General features: G+C 38.9%; 1 protein-coding gene across 1 annotated transcript; it reads left to right on the top strand.

Moving 5' to 3' along the window:
- The first annotated feature begins 17,931 nt into the window (after positions 1 to 17,931).
- Positions 17,932 to 18,781, top strand: LOC132978226 (galactose-specific lectin nattectin-like). The gene has a single exon (XM_061043361.1). The coding sequence runs from the start codon at positions 18,015 to 18,017 to the stop codon at positions 18,585 to 18,587; it is 573 nt and encodes a 190-aa protein (XP_060899344.1). The 5' UTR covers positions 17,932 to 18,014; the 3' UTR covers positions 18,588 to 18,781.
- Positions 18,782 to 20,356: the final 1,575 nt, after the last annotated feature.

The raw sequence follows: 20,356 nt of genomic DNA, 5'->3' as shown, positions 1-20,356 counted from the left end.
CTCTGGAGTTTGCCGGTCACAAGCACAAGGCGGGGAGGGGTGTGACGTCAGAGCAGAACAGCAAATGTGAGGGAATTTCAAAATACATGTAGTTACACGAAATCATTTAAAATTCACACAGTCATTGTGACTGCTTCCACTTCCTCACTAATTGTACTTGAGCAAAAAAAAAAGAAAAAAAAAATCAAAAGATGAAATTTGTGATACTTCCAAATCTCGCGTGAGAAACGTAATATCGCCTGGACTATTATTATTATGACGTAGAATGCTGCTATGGCAACGCAAAAAAAAAACCAAAAAACGTTTCCCGTGTTAAAACTTGTTGACGCACAGGCTACAAATATTAATCAACAAATAATCAATCTTTGGTAAAAGCGGAACTAATTCCAAAGGATATTCACCTAAACATGACGGACCCAGAGGATATCCACTTGAGGTAATGAAATCATAGTTTCCTATAAATGCATATTGAAGTTGCATAGGCTAATGTTCCCGTCATGGCAGCATATTTTAAAAGTTTGGTCTATTTCATTAAATAAATATAAATAATTGTAGCCTAAAAACGTATAGGACAACTGGGAAGTGACCGCAGGGTTGTATTAAATGTTTTAATGACATAATAAAGTTATAATTCACACAGAAGATGGTCTAAGAGAAAAAAAGTCAGTCCAAAGCGTGTCATAAGGTGTTTCGGACCACAGGAACTTTTAATTGTTCTAGGGCAGGGCTATTCAATTACAAATTCAAAAGGGACAGATTTTAAAACCAGGAATTTGAAGAGGGCCGGACTTTTCGCATCATCTATCACTTCATCCAAAAAGGCCAGTATGCATCCTCTCACTGCTCTGATTCTGTGAGTGACACACGGGGAAGCTGCTGTGTTTCTCTGTTGGGCTGTGCAGGTCCGCACCAGAGTTACGTCTCTGTTCATAAGCTGGAGACAAACTGTACTTTAACGTCCCTCTCCTGTTAGTAGAGGAACAAACCCCCCAAAAAGGCTTTAGTTTCCGACATACCCCTACCCGAGGTAGAACAAAGCACAACCATATTTTTTCTAGTTTATGAAACGGATAGTTGTATAAAAATATTTTACTGCAAAATAACTTTTTTTGGATGTTTTATGCATCTTACCAAAAAACGAAAATAGGTCAAATTAGGGCTTCTCCAAAAGGGACAGCTCCAGCCTTATCACATGTATCTCTGGGAATCACAATCAGAATTTCACCAAATTTGGACAGGATGTTCGCAGATAGTTATTAGTTACAATTATTTTATCAATACCATTTTCATTTTTTGAATTTTTCACACTTAAACATACATGTAGTTTAGGCGGAAATTGAAACAAAAATTCAAAAGGTATGTATATCAAAGTCTGTCATTTTTTAAGTAAGTACACCAAACATTAAAATATGTCATTTTTATCTTCTTTAGACTGTTATCTAAACATAAAAGCAAGTTATTTGACTTTTCACTTGACCCTATGCTGTCACCAGCCCCTAACAGGGAACTAGTGCAGCCAGGATTTCAGGGTGACCTGGTACAATGTGGCCCTATGGATATGTATGTGGGAGGAGGTGGCCACAAACAATAGATTAAGACTTAACAACAAGACACAATATAATTGTATTCTGTAATATATATATAATTAAACATTTAATAGTTATTCCTAATACATTTTATCTCATATTTTTTATCTTACATATGATTTATATGATGACACTCAGAGTCAACCCACTGCTTTCAACAATATTGTCACCGATGACATTGTTTCTATTTTTACAATAATTAAAAGAATTGTCTTGACATCAGTTGTGAAATATTAATGAACTAAAAAACACTATTGATATATATAACCTTAAGTTCTTAGAAATTAAATATACTTCATATAGTCTATTTGTATATCGGCTATACAGCCTGTTGTAGTTTTTTTAATGTATTTCAGTCATATAAAGATGGTCTGTAGTCACCATATCTCCTGCTTTTAAGAAGAACCCTAGTTACTCCAGAGGATACACTGGATGAAGGGATAGTTTTTATAATACCCTAAGTATGATAAAGTGTTAAAAAAAAAAAGCTACAATAGCTATTTTTGTTGAATGATTTATCAGGCAACCAATGGAGCTGGGATACAAAACAATTCTTATGATGGCGTAAATTGTGTAAGGTAAATTAGGATAACAATCATGCAAACATGTTCATAAGAAACTTCTTTATACACTTATTTTACCTCATTATATATAATGACATTTGATTTTAAATGCTAATTTCAAAGGATGATTTCCACTTTTAGACAAAATGACTGTGAACCTGAGAGCTTAACACCATACAACTAAAAACCTTTGTGTCACACTAAGCATGTGTTTACTGATGAAAAATCTCCTTCTGCCAAGTTTGAACCGTCAAATATATCCCTAACTCTGAATCTTGGCTGTAGAAAATGACACCAACCCGCTGAAAGCAGTAACGAATGAGAATAACTTCACAGAAGAAAATATCTTCTATCTTAAGGCCTTGTTTGCTTTTGTAAACCATTTCACGATACCAGTATACGTTTAAGTGAGCTCCATAACCAACCAAAACAATCCTCCCAGGAGCTTTAAGAAAACAACTGCTGCAGAAAATAACCATCAACAAGGTCAATCAACCAAACAAAGATAACACAACCAAATCAGGACAACATAACCAAATCAAGACACCATAACTAAATTAAGACACCACAACCAAATCAAGACACCACAACCAAAGACAACACAATCAAATCAAGACAACATAACCAAAGACAACACAATCAAATCAAGACACCACAACCAAAGACAACACAATCAAATCAAGACAACATAACCAAAGACAACACAATCAAATCAAGACAACATAACCAAAGACAACACAATCAAATCAAGACAACATAACCTAATTATTATTGATGATGATGGTAATGACGATGTTTTTTGTTTGATAAACATGATTTTAAGATGGTTTCTATACTGATTGAGCTCCCAAGAACAGCTGTAAATATTGTGCTTTGCCTCTGTGCACTGCCTGTAAGCATTAGTGTCCAATCCGACTTAAAGCTGTTCATTTGCACAAGACATCGTTTTCCTCCTCTCTAGATCCTCGCTTTTGTTTTACTTACTCTCTGATGTACGTTGCTTTGGATAAAAGTCTCTGCTAAATAAATTGTAGAATTGTAGAAATGCATTCAACACAATCAAATACAGCAAAATAAAGGCAACAAAAAGTAGACAATACTGACACAATAACCACATGCAGCCAATACATCAAAATGCAAGGAAAAGGCATTACCATCTACAGGCAATCCAGCCACAGACACTAGAACATAGCTAAATGTATTTTTAAACAAAAAAGTTGTGTGTTTGCTTATATGTTGTCATTTGTCTTAGAATAGATTATATGAATGGCGAATCCGAAGGGGGCTATTATCTTTGGAGGCAGGGCAATGTTGATCAGACGCTAAATGCTCATCAGACTAAAGCCAGTGGGTGTACAATTGATTTTGATGCCTGCGTAAGGTTTTGCCATCTGCAATCTTTTCTATTGATGATCTAGTTATGGTGTCTTGATTGATTTGGTTGTGGTGTCTTGATTTAGTTGTGGTGTCATGATTTAGTTGTGGTGTCTTGATTTTGTTGTGGTGTCTTGATTTAGTTATTGTGTCTTGATTTGGTTGTGGTGTCTTGATTTGGTTGTGGTGTCTTGATTTGGTTGTGTTGTCTTTGGTTATGTTGTCTTGATTTGGTTGTGATGTATTGACTTGGTTGTGGTGTCTTGATTTGGTTGTGATGTATTGACTTGGTTGTGATGTATTGATTTGGTTGTGTTGTCTTTGGTTATGTTGTCTTGATTTGGTTGTGATGTATTGATTTGGTTGTGTTGTCTTGATTTGGTTGTGTTGTCTTTGGTTATGTTGTCTTGATTTGGTTGTGATGTATTGATTTGGTTGTGTTGTCTTTGGTTATGTTGTCTTGATTTGGTTGTGATGTATTGATTTGGTTGTGTTGTCTTTGGTTATGTTGTCTTGATTTGGTTGTGATGTATTGATTTAGTTATTGTGTCTTGATTTGGTTGTGGTGTCTTAATTTAGTTATTGTGTCTTGATTTAGTTATTGTGTCTTGATTTAGTTATTGTGTCTTGATTTAGTTGTGATGTCTTGATTTGGTTGTGGTGTCTTGATTTGGTTGTGATGTATTGACTTGGTTGTGGTGTCTTGATTTAGTTGTGATGTCTTGATTTGGTTATGTTGTCTTGATTTGGTCGTGATGTATTGATTTGGTTGTGTTGTCTTGATTTGGTCGTGATGTATTGATTTGGTTGTGATGTCTTGATTTGGTTATTGTGTCTTGATTTGGTTATGGTGTCTTGATTTGGTCGTGATGTATTGATTTGGTTGTGATGTCTTGATTTGGTTATTGTGTCTTGATTTGGTTATGTTGTCTTGATTTGGTTGTGATGTCTTGATTTGGTTGTGATGTATTGATTTGGTTGTGGTGTCTTGATTTAGTTATTGTGTCTTGATTTGGTTGTGGTGTCTTGATTTAGTTATGTCTTGATTTGGTTATTGTGTCTTGATTTGGTTATTGTGTCTTGATTTGGTTATTGTGTCTTGATTTGGTTGTGGTGTCTTGATTTAGTTATTGTGTCTTGATTTGGTTGTGGTGTCTTGATTTAGTTATGTCTTGATTTGGTTATTGTGTCTTGATTTGGTTATTGTGTCTTGATTTGGTTATTGTGTCTTGATTTGGTTGTGGTGTCTTGATTTGGTTATTGTGTCTTGATTTAGTTATTGTGTCTTGATTTGGTTGTGGTGTCTTTATTTAGTTATTGTGTCTTTATTTAGTTATTGTTAAGTCTTAATCTATTGTTTGTGGCCACCTCCTCCCACATACACATCCATAGGGCCCCATTGTACCAGGTCACCCTGAAATCCTGGCTGCACTAGTTCCCTGTTAGGGGCTGGTGACAGCATAGGGTCAAGTGAAAAGTCAAATAACTTGCTTTTATGTTTAGATAACAGTCTAAAGAAGATAAAAATGACATATTTTAATGTTTGGTGTACTTACTTAAAAAATGACAGACTTTGATATACATACCTTTTGAATTTTTGTTTCAATTTCCGCCTAAACTACATGTATGTTTAAGTGTGAAAAATTCAAAAAATGAAAATGGTATTGATAAAATAATTGTAACTAATAACTATCTGTGAACATCCTGTCCAAATTTGGTGAAATTCTGATTGTGATTCCCAGAGATACATGTGATAAGGCTAGAGCAGTCCCTTTTGGAGAAGCCCTAATTTGACCTATTTTCGTTTTTTTGGTAAGATGCATAAAACATCCAAAAAAAGTTATTTTGCAGTAAAATATTTTTATACAACTATCCGTTTCATAAACTAGAAAAAATATGGTTGTGCTTTGTTCTACCTCGGGTAGGGGTCTCTCAACTTCTAGTTGCCCAATTGTGATGCATCCGAATGTTATATTATTTAATTACTACAAAGCACTCGTTGCAACATTGGTTTTGTGTTTGGAGTTGTTAGTAAAACAAATAAATACTTTGCAGCCCAGGCACGTTTAAACCGGCGGTTTTTCACTGTATATTTTTCTTTAAATTATTTGGAAAGGCATGGTCTGAATGTTTTGAATACCACTACTTCCGCGAATGTCCGTTCTGATCAGTACGGCAAACTCTCGACACAGATATGAATGAAGTAAGATGCCTCACTTGAAAGCTAGTTACATGCCGGTATGCTGTTGAATTTTTTTTTTTTTCATTAATTGGATTCATGCTGACTGGGTCGGGGCCACTCTGAGATTGCCTGCAGGCCGCATTTGGCCCCCGGGCCGCCAATTGAATAGCCCTGTTTTAGGGACTGTTGGAACTCTCACACTTTTTTATTGATTCAGCACCACAGGAACTAAGATCTTTTTTAGTCCTAGAATCCCGTTCAGAGGAACCTTTTTTACCTCCTGCTTCAGAGGTACTCTCCCAGCAGAGGGACTTTGAGTGCCAAATGCTATTTGGATGAACACAAGATTACAATCAACCACCATTTTTTAAATCTAGCTGTAAACCTTAGCAAATAACAGTAAATGGGTGAATGACGTTACGCTCATTTTTTTGTGTCCATAAGGTTTAGTTAACTTTTAAAGGCTTAAAATGTAAAAATAAATGCACATCCTTTTTTTTTTAGTCTAAAATTTATATTTATTATAGTTTTTTAGAGAATATTTGGGGTATGTAGGCAAAAAGTGATGTAACCTCTGAAACTTTGTACCAAAGAATTAAACTTGCTTTAAAAAAGGTTAAATTTTCATATAACACCCTATGAACTAGCCTGGCATAATCTTACAATAGAACTGTTCAATAGTAAATAAAAGTGATGGAAAATCATTGTTCTTATTATTATAATTATTTTAGGGAAATTGTGTCACCCAGTCAAGTACCAAATTGTCAACATTTTGTCAATATATTCATCATATCATGTGACAAGAAATGATATCACAAAGAAGAACCCCTGATGGTCCTAACTGCTGCAGGCTAAGTTTAGCAACTCTCTTTTAAACATGAGATAATTTGACATTTTAAGGGCGTGGTCAGGTATGTCAAATGGTATGACTTCAGAAAAACATTAACAATTTATGATAATTATACAAATTTGTATTCACTTCGAAAATTAGATTTGAAATGTTCACACCAGGAAATGTGCTTACATAGCTCTCAATGATAATGCCTGTCAAATTTGATTTGAAGTGGAAATGTCAAATGGTGTAACCGGTTACACAATTTGACTTTTATGACAAGCCTTTCTGTTAGAGGCCACTTTTGTCAAATATCAGTAGTTTTTTTTATGTTGATTAAAGTGGTGATTCATCCACAACCTTATTATCAAGGGTCTAGGGTCTAAATGCCCTGGCATTTTGTAAATGTTTAGCTTCAAATTGCATATTTGTGTTCCATTTACTTACATTTATAAAGGTGCACTATGTAGTTTTGGTAGAGAAATGTGAAAGTTGGAGAAATTTACAGATTATGTGGTATATGTTCATCATAACTCTAAACACAAACTGTCCTCAGATGAAAATTTGATCCCTGTAACTGTTTGAAGATAAACTGCTACTGAAGAAGTTATGGTGGTGGGTCCGCAAGAGTGAAAGCGTAACTCTCCTGGTAGCTTTATATCTCCAAACAGTGTTCCAGGGACCCATTTTTTCCTTTGAATAAAGTTTGTGTATTCAGTTCAGAAAATATATCAAAGAATTGTTTCACTTCTCCAACTTTCAAATTTCACCACCAAATCTACACAGTGCACTTTTAAACATGTATAATCTAATGTATCCTGTAATATTGGCACCAGTAGTTGCATTTTAGATGTGTCGGCTATCAGGGGCCATGTGGTAGGTAGTATCAGCGTGTCACTACCTGGAGCTTGCTTGCCAAGTCTGGTACTATAGAAGGTGGCAATGCTGTTTGGGCTGTGATGGCCATGATGTAAAGAAGGGGAGATGTAAAGTGTTGCCTGTTGGTATGGTGGGTGTTGAGAGCTACCATGGAGGGGGGTGTCTCTAGGAAAGCTGACTGTCTAGCCTTCCGGGGAAGTTGTGGACCTAATTTGGCGAACATCTGGTGAAAGTAGGGTCCCACTTGACAGTCCCGGTGATGATCTGGTTCTTGCTACCCTTCGGTCTACAAGGTGTAATTGTGAATGCCAATGTGGTAGGGTGGTAAGTAGAGGCGTTGTCAAAACATGGCTAACTCACATACTGTAAACAGAGCCTGGGTCTGTTGAAGGTGGCAATGCTGTTTTGGTTGCAGGGGCAACTAGGATAGGATAGCCAAATCATCAATTGGGCATAGGGGCATAATTGGGGCAAGGGGTTTCTTCACTAATCTCTTATCCTTTCATTAGGGCACAAGTACCTTGAGTTTATTCCAAATACTGAAGAAATTAATTCCCCCTGAAGATTTTGGTCAGATGTTGTAATTTACTTAAGATATGAATTAATTAAGGATGCACTGATCCAATCCTGGTATTGGATGTCGGTCCCATCTTGACTAAGACAGCTAAATCAGGTATCAGTAAGAATTTGCCGATCTATGAGACCCACTTTGAGATTTCTGTTTAAATGTAAAGTGCGTTATGAATAAAATGTATTATTATTATTATTATTATTATCCAAAAGGCCGATCTATTCACTTCAGTTTTATGCTATTCTGTGTTTAAGGCAAACGTGCACACTACAGGTTTGCACTGGTATTCTGTGCACTTTGGTAGGTGGAGCAAACATAAAATGGAGGAAGCTAACAACAATTTCTTCAAGAAACAATGGCCTTTGACTGTAGAAGCAGCATGGTCAGTTGGTGTAACTGGTTTGCGTCAATTGGTGTAACCAGTATTTCTTGTAAAAAATATAATAAAATACAGGATAATTAAAGTGGAATAAAAGTAGTCCTCTATTGCAGTGAAATAACATGTTTTTTTTAACAATTTTTACATAATTTGTCAAAAATTAATTAGAAAACAAAGGTGTTTTCAGCTTTGTGTCCCGCTCAGTATTGAAAAAGGGCATAACTTATAAATTTAGAAATAATCCTAATAAAATCTATTTTCTTGTGCTATTTTAAAATGAAGTAATTACAATTATGAGTAAACTTACATATACTCTAGATGTATAAAATATAAAATATTCTTAATTTTTCAGTGGTTACACCACTTGACATTTTTAGGTCCATTTAGTCTTACCTTTTGAAAAAAATGGTGTAAATGTAATATTAAATAACACAAAACGATCATGAATACAAATCTCACATTTTAATGAACCTGATGCATGCTTTCAAATTGTGTTTTTAAAAGATTTTTGAATTGGTCATCTGAACAACCCTTATTTGTCACTGACCTAAATAACAGTTGGTAAAAGCTATTAAAATCATAAAAAGGAACAAAAAAACAGTCGGACAAATGGACCGACAACGAAGTTTGGGCATTGTTGAGTGATTAGGCGGCAACAAGGAAATACGATGGGACTTTTGCCTCAAAGGCCTCATTTAAGCTTGCATTTCTACAAGTTCAAATTCAGGCATATTTGTTACGTTAGACATTTCTGCAGCAGTCTATCGCGTCCTTACAGTCATCCAAAGTGGTTAGCTAATACTCCTAGTGGCTAATATAATCAGAAGAAAAACACCGCTATCATCTCTTTTGGTCTGGGAACTCCCTCTGACCGTTTATTCTGCGCATGCTCACATTACCTCTTAACAGTGCACGCAGGCACGCATGCTCTAATAATGACGTCACTGGGTGGGCTATTTAACATGGCTTTGCACTTACATTCAGTAATATGCTTAACAATATTCATGAACCCAATTACACACAACAAACACTCAGTTCCTGCCACATATTTTCAGCTGTGTTGTGTAAGTGACTTTTTTTTATAAACAGACTGCTCTAGCTCTTTTCTAAACTTTTGACCACTGAAAGGGTCACATTCATTCCCCCAATTACACACATCCGTACAATGAAGGCAAAGAGTTCTTTAAAATCTGCCCTACAGTACAAACCGTATCACATTCAAACAAAGATGGCGTTGGGGGCCTTCTCCATTCTTTATAATCTTACTTTGTCTTAGGGATCAATGTAAAAAGAAGTGTACAGTTAAACATTCAAGGAATTTGACCTGGTGTTTTGGTGCAAAACAATTAAAAAAGAAAATAAAGCAAAAATAGCAAGAATTTAACTTAAATTAAGATTAAAAATACAATTACAAATATATAAAATAGAGTATAAGAATATTGAAACATGAAATGTACAGCAGGTGCAATGAAGGAGTTGTGCAGTTGGCAGTTATGAACCCATCATTCAGAAGAACTGTATTAACTTTAATCTCTTTAACAAAATGATCAAACATGGTCATCATCACTGTATTTTAAGTTTGTTTTTAGTCTTTAAGAGGCAATTTATTGTAAAATATCCTTTTCATATTCACATTCCAAATGATATATTTCTACACTTCTGATTTCATATTTAATTTATTCCCATGATTTTCAGAAAATTTGTCAAATAATTTTTTAAGGGAAATTTTCAAAATTGTTATTTATGCAAAAGTTGTTTGTTAAATGTCCAATTATTTTGATTATGTCTAATTGTGTGCACAGTAAGGTTTCTTGATACCTTTTCTTCTGTTCATTTTCTCCTACTTTATTTTTGCTTCCAGTTTACCATCTGAAAAATCGGATGAGGAAGCAGTTCAAGACAGTCCAGTTCAAGATGAAAAAGAAGGAGGAGAGACTTTGAACCACTTCATGAACACACTGCGAACCAGCTGGCAAGTCATTTGAATGTCGTTTTAACAGTGCTTCTACTAATTGTAATCATTGTCACTGTCACTGTGAGCAATAATAGCAAGCAGTTACAAAAAGAAAACAATCACATAAGGATGCTTCTAAAATCCACTCATCAAAATGTAACCTCTATGAGAAGTGACGGTGGCCAATGGAAGCTGTTGTACAACTCCACCTTGTTTTGCACTGATAACACAAATTTGAGCCTGCTCCTAAACGAGTCAATTCATGAAAAGATGGAGCTGAGCCGATTGCTGAAAGACATAATTCAAGAAAAGACACAGCTGAGGCTGCAGCTAAACGACACAATACAAAAAAAGATGAAGCTCAGCCTGCTCCTGAACAAAACGATGCAAGAGAAGACACAACTAAATCTGCAGCTAAAAGACACAATGAAAGAAAAGACACAGTTGAGCCAGCTTCTGAAACACACAATTGAAGAAAATACACAGCTGAGTCTACTCTTGAATGACACAACAAAAGGAGACACTCAGCTGAACCTTCTCCTGAGCAAAATAATTCAAGAAAGGACTAGGCTGAGAGTGATCCTGAAAGACACAATTCAAGAAAACACAAATCTAAACCTGAGTTTGAAGGGCATAATTCGAGAAAAAACGTAACTAAGCATGCTGCTGAAGGACACAACAAAGGAAAATACACAACTGAACCTGCTCCTTAATGACACAATTATAGAAAAGACACAACAGAGCCTGCTCCTGAACAACACAATTATAGAAAAGACACAGCTGAGCCTGCTCCTGAACAACACAACAAAAGAAAAGACGCAGCTAAGTCTACAGCTAAAAGACACAACAAAAGAAAAGACACAGCTGAGCCAGCTTCTGAAACACACAATTGAAGAAAATACACAGCTGAGTCTACTCTTGAATGACACAACAAAAGAAAAGACGCAGCTAAGCCTGCTCCTGAACGACACAACAAAAGAGAAGACGCAGCTGAGCCTGCTCCTGAACGACACAACAAAAGAGAAGACGCAGCTAAGCCTGCTCCTGAATGACACAACAAAAGAAAAGACACAGCTAAGCCTGCTCCTGAATGACACAACAAAAGAAAAGACACAGCTAAGCCTGCTCCTGAAAAACACAACAAAATAAAACACGCAGCTAAGTCTACAGCTAAAAGACACAACAAAAGAGAAGACGCAGCTGAGCCTGCTCCTGAACGACACAACAAAAGAGAAAACGCAGCTAAGCCTGATCCTGAACGACACAACAAAAGAAAAGACGCAGCTAAGCCTGCTCCTGAACAACACAACAAAAGAGAAGACACAGCTAAGCCTGCTCCTGAACAACACAACAAAGGAAAAGACACAGCTGAGCCTGCTCCTTAATGACACAATTATAGAAAAGACACAGCTAAGCCTGCTCCTGAACAACACAACATAAGAAAATACACAACTAAGCCTGCTCCTGAACGACACAACAAAAGAAAAGACACAGCTAAGCCTACTCCTGAACAACACAACAAAAGAAAAGACGCAGCTAAGTCTACAGCTAAAAGACACAACAAAAGAAAAGAGACAGCTGAGCCAGCTTCTGAAACACACAATTGAAGAAAATACACAGCTGAGTCTACTCTTGAATGACACAACAAAAGAAAAGACACAGCTAAGCCTGCTCCTGAACAACACAACAAAAGAAAAGACACAGCTCAGCCTGCTCCTGAACGACACAACAAAAGAAAAGACACAGCTAAGCCTGCTCCTGAACGACACAACAAAAGAAAAGACACAGCTAAGCCTGCTCCTGAACGACACAACAAAAGAAAAGACACAGCTAAGCCTGCTCCTGAACAACACAACAAAAGAAAAGACGCAGCTAAGTCTACAGCTAAAAGACACAACAAAAGAAAAGAGACAGCTGAGCCAGCTTCTGAAACACACAATTGAAGAAAATACACAGCTGAGTCTACTCTTGAATGACACAACAAAAGAAAAGACACAGCTAAGCCTGCTCCTGAACAACACAACAAAAGAAAAGACACAGCTCAGCCTGCTCCTGAACGACACAACAAAAGAAAAGACACAGCTAAGCCTGCTCCTGAACGACACAACAAAAGAAAAGACACAGCTAAGCCTGCTCCTGAACGACACAACAAAAGAAAAGACACAGCTAAGCCTGCTCCTGAACAACACAACAAAAGAAAACATGCAGCTAAGTCTACAGCTAAAAGACACAACAAAAGAGAAGACGCAGCTGAGCCTGCTCCTGAACGACACAACAAAAGAGAAGACGCAGCTAAGCCTGCTCCTGAATGACACAACAAAAGAAAAGACACAGCTAAGCCTGCTCCTGAACGACACAACAAAATAAAAGACACAGCTAAGCCTGCTCCTGAACAACACAACAAAATAAAACACGCCGCTAAGTCTACAGCTAAAAGACACAACAAAAGAGAAGACGCAGCTGAGCCTGCTCCTGAACGACACAACAAAAGAGAAAACGCAGCTAAGCCTGATCCTGAACGACACAACAAAAGAAAAGACGCAGCTAAGCCTGCTCCTGAACAACACAACAAAAGAGAAGACACAGCTAAGCCTGCTCCTGAACAACACAACAAAGGAAAAGACACAGCTGAGCCTGCTCCTTAATGACACAATTATAGAAAAGACACAGCTAAGCCTGCTCCTGAACAACACAACAAAAGAAAATACACAACTAAGCCTGCTCCTGAACGACACAACAAAAGAAAAGACACAGCTAAGCCTGCTCCTGAACAACACAACAAAAGAAAAGACGCAGCTAAGTCTACAGCTAAAAGACACAACAAAAGAAAAGACACAGCTGAGCCAGCTTCTGAAACACACAATTGAAGAAAATTCACAGCTGAGTCTACTCTTGAATGACACAACAAAAGAAAAGATGCAGATAAGCCTGCTCCTGAACAACACAACGAAAGAAAAGACACAGCTAAGCCTGCTCCTGAACAACACAACAAAAGAAAAGACACAGCTAAGCCTGCTCCTGAATGACACAACAAAAGAAAAGACACAGCTAAGCCTGCTCCTGAACAACACAACAAAAGAAAAGATGCAGCTAAGCCTGCTCCTGAACAACACAACAAAAGAAAAGACGCAGCTAAGCCTGCTCCTGAATGACACAACAAACGAAAAGACGCAGCTAAGCCTGCTCCTGAACGACACAACAAAAGAAAAGACACAACTAAGCCTGCTCCTGAATGACACAACAAAAGAAAAGACACAGCTAAGCCTGCTCCTGAACAACACAATAAAAGAAAAGACGCAGCTGAGCCAGCTTCTGAAACACACAATTGAAGAAAATACAACAAAAGGAGACACTCAGCTGAACCTTCTCCTGAGCGAAACAATTCAAGAAAGGACTAGGCCGAGAGTGCTCCTGAAAGACACAATTCAAGAAAACACAAATCTAAACCTGAGTTTGAAGGGCATAATTCGAGAGAAAACACAATTAAGCATGCTGCTGCAGGACACAATAAAGGAAAATACACAAGTGAGCCTGCTCCTTAATGACACAATTACAGAAAAGACACAACAGAGCCTGCTCCTTAATGACACAATTATAGAAAAGACACAGCTGAGCCTGCTCCTGAACAACACAATTATAGAAAAGACGCAGCTGAGCCTGCTCCTGAATGACACAACAAAAGAGAAGACGCAGCTAAGCCTGCTCCTGAACGACACAACAAAAGAAAAGACGCAGCTAAGCCTGCTCCTGAACAACACAACAAAAGAAAACATGCAGCTAAGTCTACAGCTAAAAGACACAACAAAAGAGAAGACGCAGCTGAGCCTGCTCCTGAACGACACAACAAAAGAGAAGACGCAGCTAAGCCTGCTCCTGAACAACACAATAAAAGAAAAGACGCAGCTGAGCCAGCTTCTGAAACACACAATTGAAGAAAATACAACAAAAGGAGACACTCAGCTGAACCTTCTCCTGAGCGAAACAATTCAAGAAAGGACTAGGCCGAGAGTGCTCCTGAAAGACACAATTCAAGAAAACACAAATCTAAACCTGAGTTTGAAGGGCATAATTCGAGAGAAAACGCAATTAAGCATGCTGCTGAAGGACACAATAAAGGAAAATACACAAGTGAGCCTGCTCCTTAATGACACAATTATAGAAAAGACACAACAGAGCCTGCTCCTTAATGACACAATTATAGAAAAGACACAGCTGAGCCTGCTCCTGAACAACACAATTATAGAAAAGACGCAGCTGAGCCTGCTCCTGAATGACACAACAAAAGAGAAGACGCAGCTAAGCCTGCTCCTGAACGACACAACAAAAGAAAAGACGCAGCTAAGCCTGCTCCTGAACAACACAACAAAAGAAAACATGCAGCTAAGTCTACAGCTAAAAGACACAACAAAAGAGAAGACGCAGCTGAGCCTGCTCCTGAACGACACAACAAAAGAGAAGACGCAGCTAAGCCTGCTCCTGAACAACACAACAAAAGAGAAGACGCAGCTAAGCCTGCTCCTGAACGACACAACAAAAGAAAAGACGCAGCTAAGCCTGCTCCTGAACAACACAACAAAAGAAAAGACGCAGCTGAGCCAGCTTCTGAAACACACAATTGAAGAAAATACACAGCTGAGTCTACTCTTGAATGACACAACAAAAGGAGACACTCAGCTGAACCTTCTCCTGAGCGAAACAATTAAAGAAAGGACTAGGCTGAGAGTGCTCCTTAATGACACAATTATAGAAAAGACACAACTGAGCCTGCTCCTGAACAACACAATTATAGAAAAGACACAGCTGAGCCTGCTACTGAGCAACACAATTATAGAAAAGACGCAGATAAGCCTGCTCCTGAACAACACAATTATAGAAAAGACACAGCTAAGCCTGCTCCTGAACGACACAACAAAAGAAAAGACGCAGCTAAGCCTGCTCCTGAACGACACAACAAAAGAAAAGACACAGCTAAGCCTGCTCCTGAACAACACAACAAAAGAAAAGACACAGCTAAGCCTGCTCCTGAACAACACAATTATAGTAAAGACGCAGCTAAGCTTGCTCTTGAACAACACAATTATAGAAAAGACACAGCTGAGCCTGCTCCTGAACAACACAATTATAGAAAAGATGCAGCTGAGCCTGCTCCTGAATGACACAACAAAAGAGAAGACGCAGCTAAGCCTGCTCCTGAACGACACAACAAAAGAAAAGACGCAGCTAAGCCTGCTCCTGAACAACACAACAAAAGAAAACACGCAGCTAAGTCTACAGCTAAAAGACACAACAAAAGAGAAGACGCAGCTGAGCCTGCTCCTGAACGACACAACAAAAGAGAAGACGCAGCTAAGCCTGCTCTTGAACGACACAACAAAAGAAAAGACGCAGCTAAGCCTGCTCCTGAACAACACAACAAAAGAAAATACGCAGCTGAGCCAGCTTCTGAAACACACAATTGAAGAAAATACACAGCTGAGTCTACTCTTGAATGACACAACAAAAGGAGACACTCAGCTGAACCTTCTCCTGAGCGAAACAATTCAAGAATGGAGTAGGCTGAGAGTGCTCCTTAATGACACAATTATAGAAAAGACACAACTGAGCCTGCTCCTGAACAACACAATTATAGAAAAGACACAGCTGAGCCTGCTCCTGAGCAACACAATTATAGAAAAGACGCAGCTAAGCCTGCTCCTGAACAACACAATTATAGAAAAGACACAGCTAAGCCTGCTCCTGCACGACACACAACAAAAGAAAAGACGCAGCTAAGACTGCTCCTGAACGACACAACAAAAGAAAAGACACAGCTAAGCCTGCTCCTGAACAACACAACAAAAGAAAAGATGCAGCTAAGCCTGCTCCTGAACAACACAACAAAAGAAAAGACACAGCTAAGCCTGCTCCTGAACAACACAATTATAGGAAAGACGCAGCTAAGCCTGCTCTTGAACAACACAATTATAGAAAAGACACAGCTGAGCCTGCTCCTGAACAACACAATTATAGAAAAGACGCAGCTGAGCCTGCTCCTGAATGACACAACAAAAGAGAAGACGCAGCTAAGCCTGCTCCTGAACGACACAACAAAAGAAAAGACGCAGCTAAGCCTGCTCCTGAACAACACAACAAAAGAAAACATGCAGCTAAGTCTACAGCTAAAAGACACAACAAAAGAGAAGACGCAGCTGAGCCTGCTCCTGAACGACACAACAAAAGAGAAGACGCAGCTAAGCCTGCTCTTGAACGACACAACAAAAGAAAAGACGCAGCTAAGCCTGCTCCTGAACAACACAACAAAAGAAAAGACGCAGCTGAGCCAGCTTCTGAAACACACAATTGAAGAAAATACACAGCTGAGTCTACTCTTGAATGACACAACAAAAGGAGACACTCAGCTGAACCTTCTCCTGAGCGAAACAATTCAAGAAAGGACTAGGCTGAGAGTGCTCCTTAATGACACAATTATAGAAAAGACACAACTGAGCCTGCTCCTGAACAACACAATTATAGAAAAGACACAGCTGAGCCTGCTCCTGAGCAACACAATTATAGAAAAGACGCAGCTAAGCCTGCTCCTGAACAACACAATTATAGAAAAGACACAGCTAAGCCTGCTCCTGAACGACACAACAAAAGAAAAGACGCAGCTAAGCCTGCTCCTGAACGACACAACAAAAGAAAAGACACAGCTCAGCCTGCTCCTGAACAACACAACAAAAGAAAAGATGCAGCTAAGCCTGCTCCTGAACAACACAACAAAAGAAAAGACACAGCTAAGCCTGCTCCTGAACAACACAATTATAGGAAAGACGCAGCTAAGCTTGCTCCTGAACAACACAATTATAGAAAAGACACAGCTGAGCCTTCTCCTGAATGACACAGTTATAGAAAAGACACAGCTGAGCCTGCTCCTGAACGACACAACAAAAGAAAAGATGCAGCTGAGCCTGCTCCTGAACAACACAACAAAAGAAAAGACACAGCTAAGCCTGCTCCTGAACAACACAATTATAGAAAAGACACAACTGAGCCTGCTCTTGAACAACACAACAAAAGAAAAGACGCAGCTGAGCCTGCTCCTGAACGACACAACAAAAGAAAAGACGCAGCTGAGCCTGCTCCTGAACAACACAACAAAAGAAAAGACGCAGCTGAGCCTGCTCCTGAACGACACAACAAAAGAAAAGACGCAGCTGAGCCTGCTCCTGAACGACACAACAAAAGAAAAGACGCAGCTGAGCCTGCTCCTGAACAACACAACAAAAGAAAAGACGCAGCTGAGCCTGCTCCTGAACAACACAACAAAAGAAAAGACACAGCTAAGCCTGCTCCTGAACAACACAATTATAGAAAAGACACAACTGAGCCTGCTCCTGAACAACACAACAAAAGAAAAGACGCAGCTGAGCCTGCTCCTGAACGACACAACAAAAGAAAAGACGCAGCTGAGCCTGCTCCTGAACAACACAACAAAAGAAAAGACGCAGCTGAGCCTGCTCCTGAACGACACAACAAAAGAAAAGACACAGCTGAGCCTGCTTCTGAATGACACAATTCAAGTAAAAACACAGTTGCAGGTGGAGAACAAAGAGTTGAGGATATTTCTTAATTTAACCCAGCAAAACCGCATCTTTTTAAAAGAAGAGAACAGACGGTTTCAAGAGCTTTTAAGCTTTGAACAGAATACTTCAATGCAGCTGAAAGCAAAAAATCAGCAAAAGCATGCACTCCTGTTCTCAGACAGATTCTCCTTCCTCTGGAGATTATGCAACAAAAGTACGCTGAAGTGTTCACGCTGCCTTCCTGGCTGGACTGAGCATGCTTCACGCTGTTTCTTTCTATCTCCAATACAAAGAAGTTGGGAAAATGCTCGTAGAGAGTGTTTTTCTGAAAATGGTGACCTGGCTGTTGTTTTGAATGAAGCAGACCAGGCATTCCTTACCACTCTGACTTATCAGTTTGTAAAGCAGAACCCTCAAGTTGATTTTTACTCAGCATGGATCGGGCTGCAGGACATGGTGCGGGAAGGCAGATACTGGTGGGTCAATGGTAATGAATTGAACTCCAAAGTTGTATACTGGAGGCATCTGGAGCCAAATAACGCTATAGCCTCCTGGGACATAGAACAATCAGGTCAGGACTGTGTTGCCATAGTCCCACCGCGTGACATTGGGGTTAAGGATTGGTTGAAGTCTTGGGATGACATTGTCTGTGTTGGCAATCGGCACTACATATGTGAGACCCAAGCACTCATTTTGGACTGACTGAAAGACTTTGATTGATGTCACTTTACTTGTGACTCAAAGAGATCTGAGCTTATGTATATATGTGTAAATAAGTGTCTAAATAAATTAATTGTTTTTTTACTAATAATGTACTGTTATCAATATGTTAATGTTGCCTAACTAAATCTAGTGAAATATGAATGTGAATAAATCTAATAAATATTACTATGAAAACCAAATTCCTGTGGAACTTTGAAAGTCATATAACAAAGTACAATTCCCGGAAATCCAGCTTGATTTTTCCAAATGTTTCATAAGAATTTTAGTTGAACTAAGAAACATCAAAAGATAAAGTTGGATTTACCCCTGCTGAAGACAGAAAACGGATTGTTACAGATATAGGATTTTATCTCTGAATATGCTCTGAGGTCGTTTTATTAACACGCTAATTGAAATAAAGGTTGAACCTTTGGAAAGTTCTTTAGTTTGGGTCTGCAGATATGGAAAATGATTCTGGTCAGAGAATCAGGACAGGAGAGAGGATTCACAGCTCAAGGGTTTTATTCCGTGACAGACACGTAGATTTACATAGGCCACTTCGAACAAAGGAGATTGGCATATCTTGTGTCTCGTGTCTCATTTGTGGTTCCGTGTAGTTATGAGGATCAATCTACGTTTCTTCGTGTGTGTGTGTGTGTGTGTGTGTGTGTGTGTGTGTGTGTGTGTGTGTGTGTGTGTGTGTGTGGTTCTAAAGGAAAGAAGGAAAAAATATATATATGTCCCTTTTGCAATAACAATCAATCTTGAAAATGTATCAAAGAAAAACTCGATGCAATTTAACTGGAATAGAATGAAGATAATAACTTTAGTAAGTACATATATGAAACTAGATCAAATAAATATGAACAAACTTACTCTTAACTCTGCATTAACGCACAAACATATAACTTAAATGTCCAGGCTCGTTCCGTCTGAGCAGGCTCGTTAACTCTAGTCAGGCTTTCTCACACAGCCGCCCCCAAATGTCGTAACTGGACATTTGAACATGTCGAGAAAGACTCTTACCCTTGCTGGCTATCGTCTGTAAGTTTTTGGTACCACCTGCTCTTTGAGGATTGCTTGGAGGGCTGTCTTTACTGACTTCACTTCTCTCTCCCAAGTACCACCAAAATGAGGGGCACTTGGTGGATTGAATCGGAAAAGTATCTGTTGCTCAGCAAGCTGTTGCTGGAGGTTAGGCTCCATGGATGTGAAAGCCTCCTTGATTTCTCTAGCACCACCCACAAAGTTTGTGCCATTATCACACAGGATTTCGTAGGGCTTACCGCGACAAGAAATAAATCTACGTAGAGACATCAGAAAGGCATCACTGTCCAAGCTCTCCCAGAGGTCCAAATGACAACGGGTTGTCATACATTTGTAGACAATCCCCCACCACTTCTCGTGCCGTCTCTCTATTCTCACAGTGAATGGCCCAAAGCAGTCCACTCCCGTTGAGTAGAACGGTGGCTTGAAGAGGCGAAGACGAGAGGGGGAGGTCTGCCATTTTTTGGAATTTCAGGTTTAGCCCGCCACCGACGACACTCTTGGCAGGAATGTTGGTGCTTACGAATTGCTTCTCTACCACGTAAGATCCAATATTTACGGCGAAGTTCTGCCAGGACCCTCTCTGGCCCGCGTGGGCAAGCTTCTGGTCATAGTCAGCTATCAGTAGCTTGGTTATTGGGTGCTTAGAATCCAAAACGATAGGATGAATGCTACCCAACTCCAAATTCTCTGCTCGTCTCAGTCGGCCACCTACACGTAAG

The sequence above is a fragment of the Labrus mixtus genome, chromosome 1 (assembly GCF_963584025.1).
Source record: "Labrus mixtus chromosome 1, fLabMix1.1, whole genome shotgun sequence".
Classification (NCBI taxonomy): Eukaryota; Metazoa; Chordata; class Actinopteri; order Labriformes; family Labridae; genus Labrus; species Labrus mixtus.
This window is presented reverse-complemented; position numbering and strand designations above follow the sequence as displayed.

Bases quoted from the DNA above. Each gene is read 5' to 3' on its own strand.
- LOC132978226 (XM_061043361.1), top strand. From the start codon at position 18,015: ATGCAGCTGAAAGCAAAAAATCAGCAAAAGCATGCACTCCTGTTCTCA.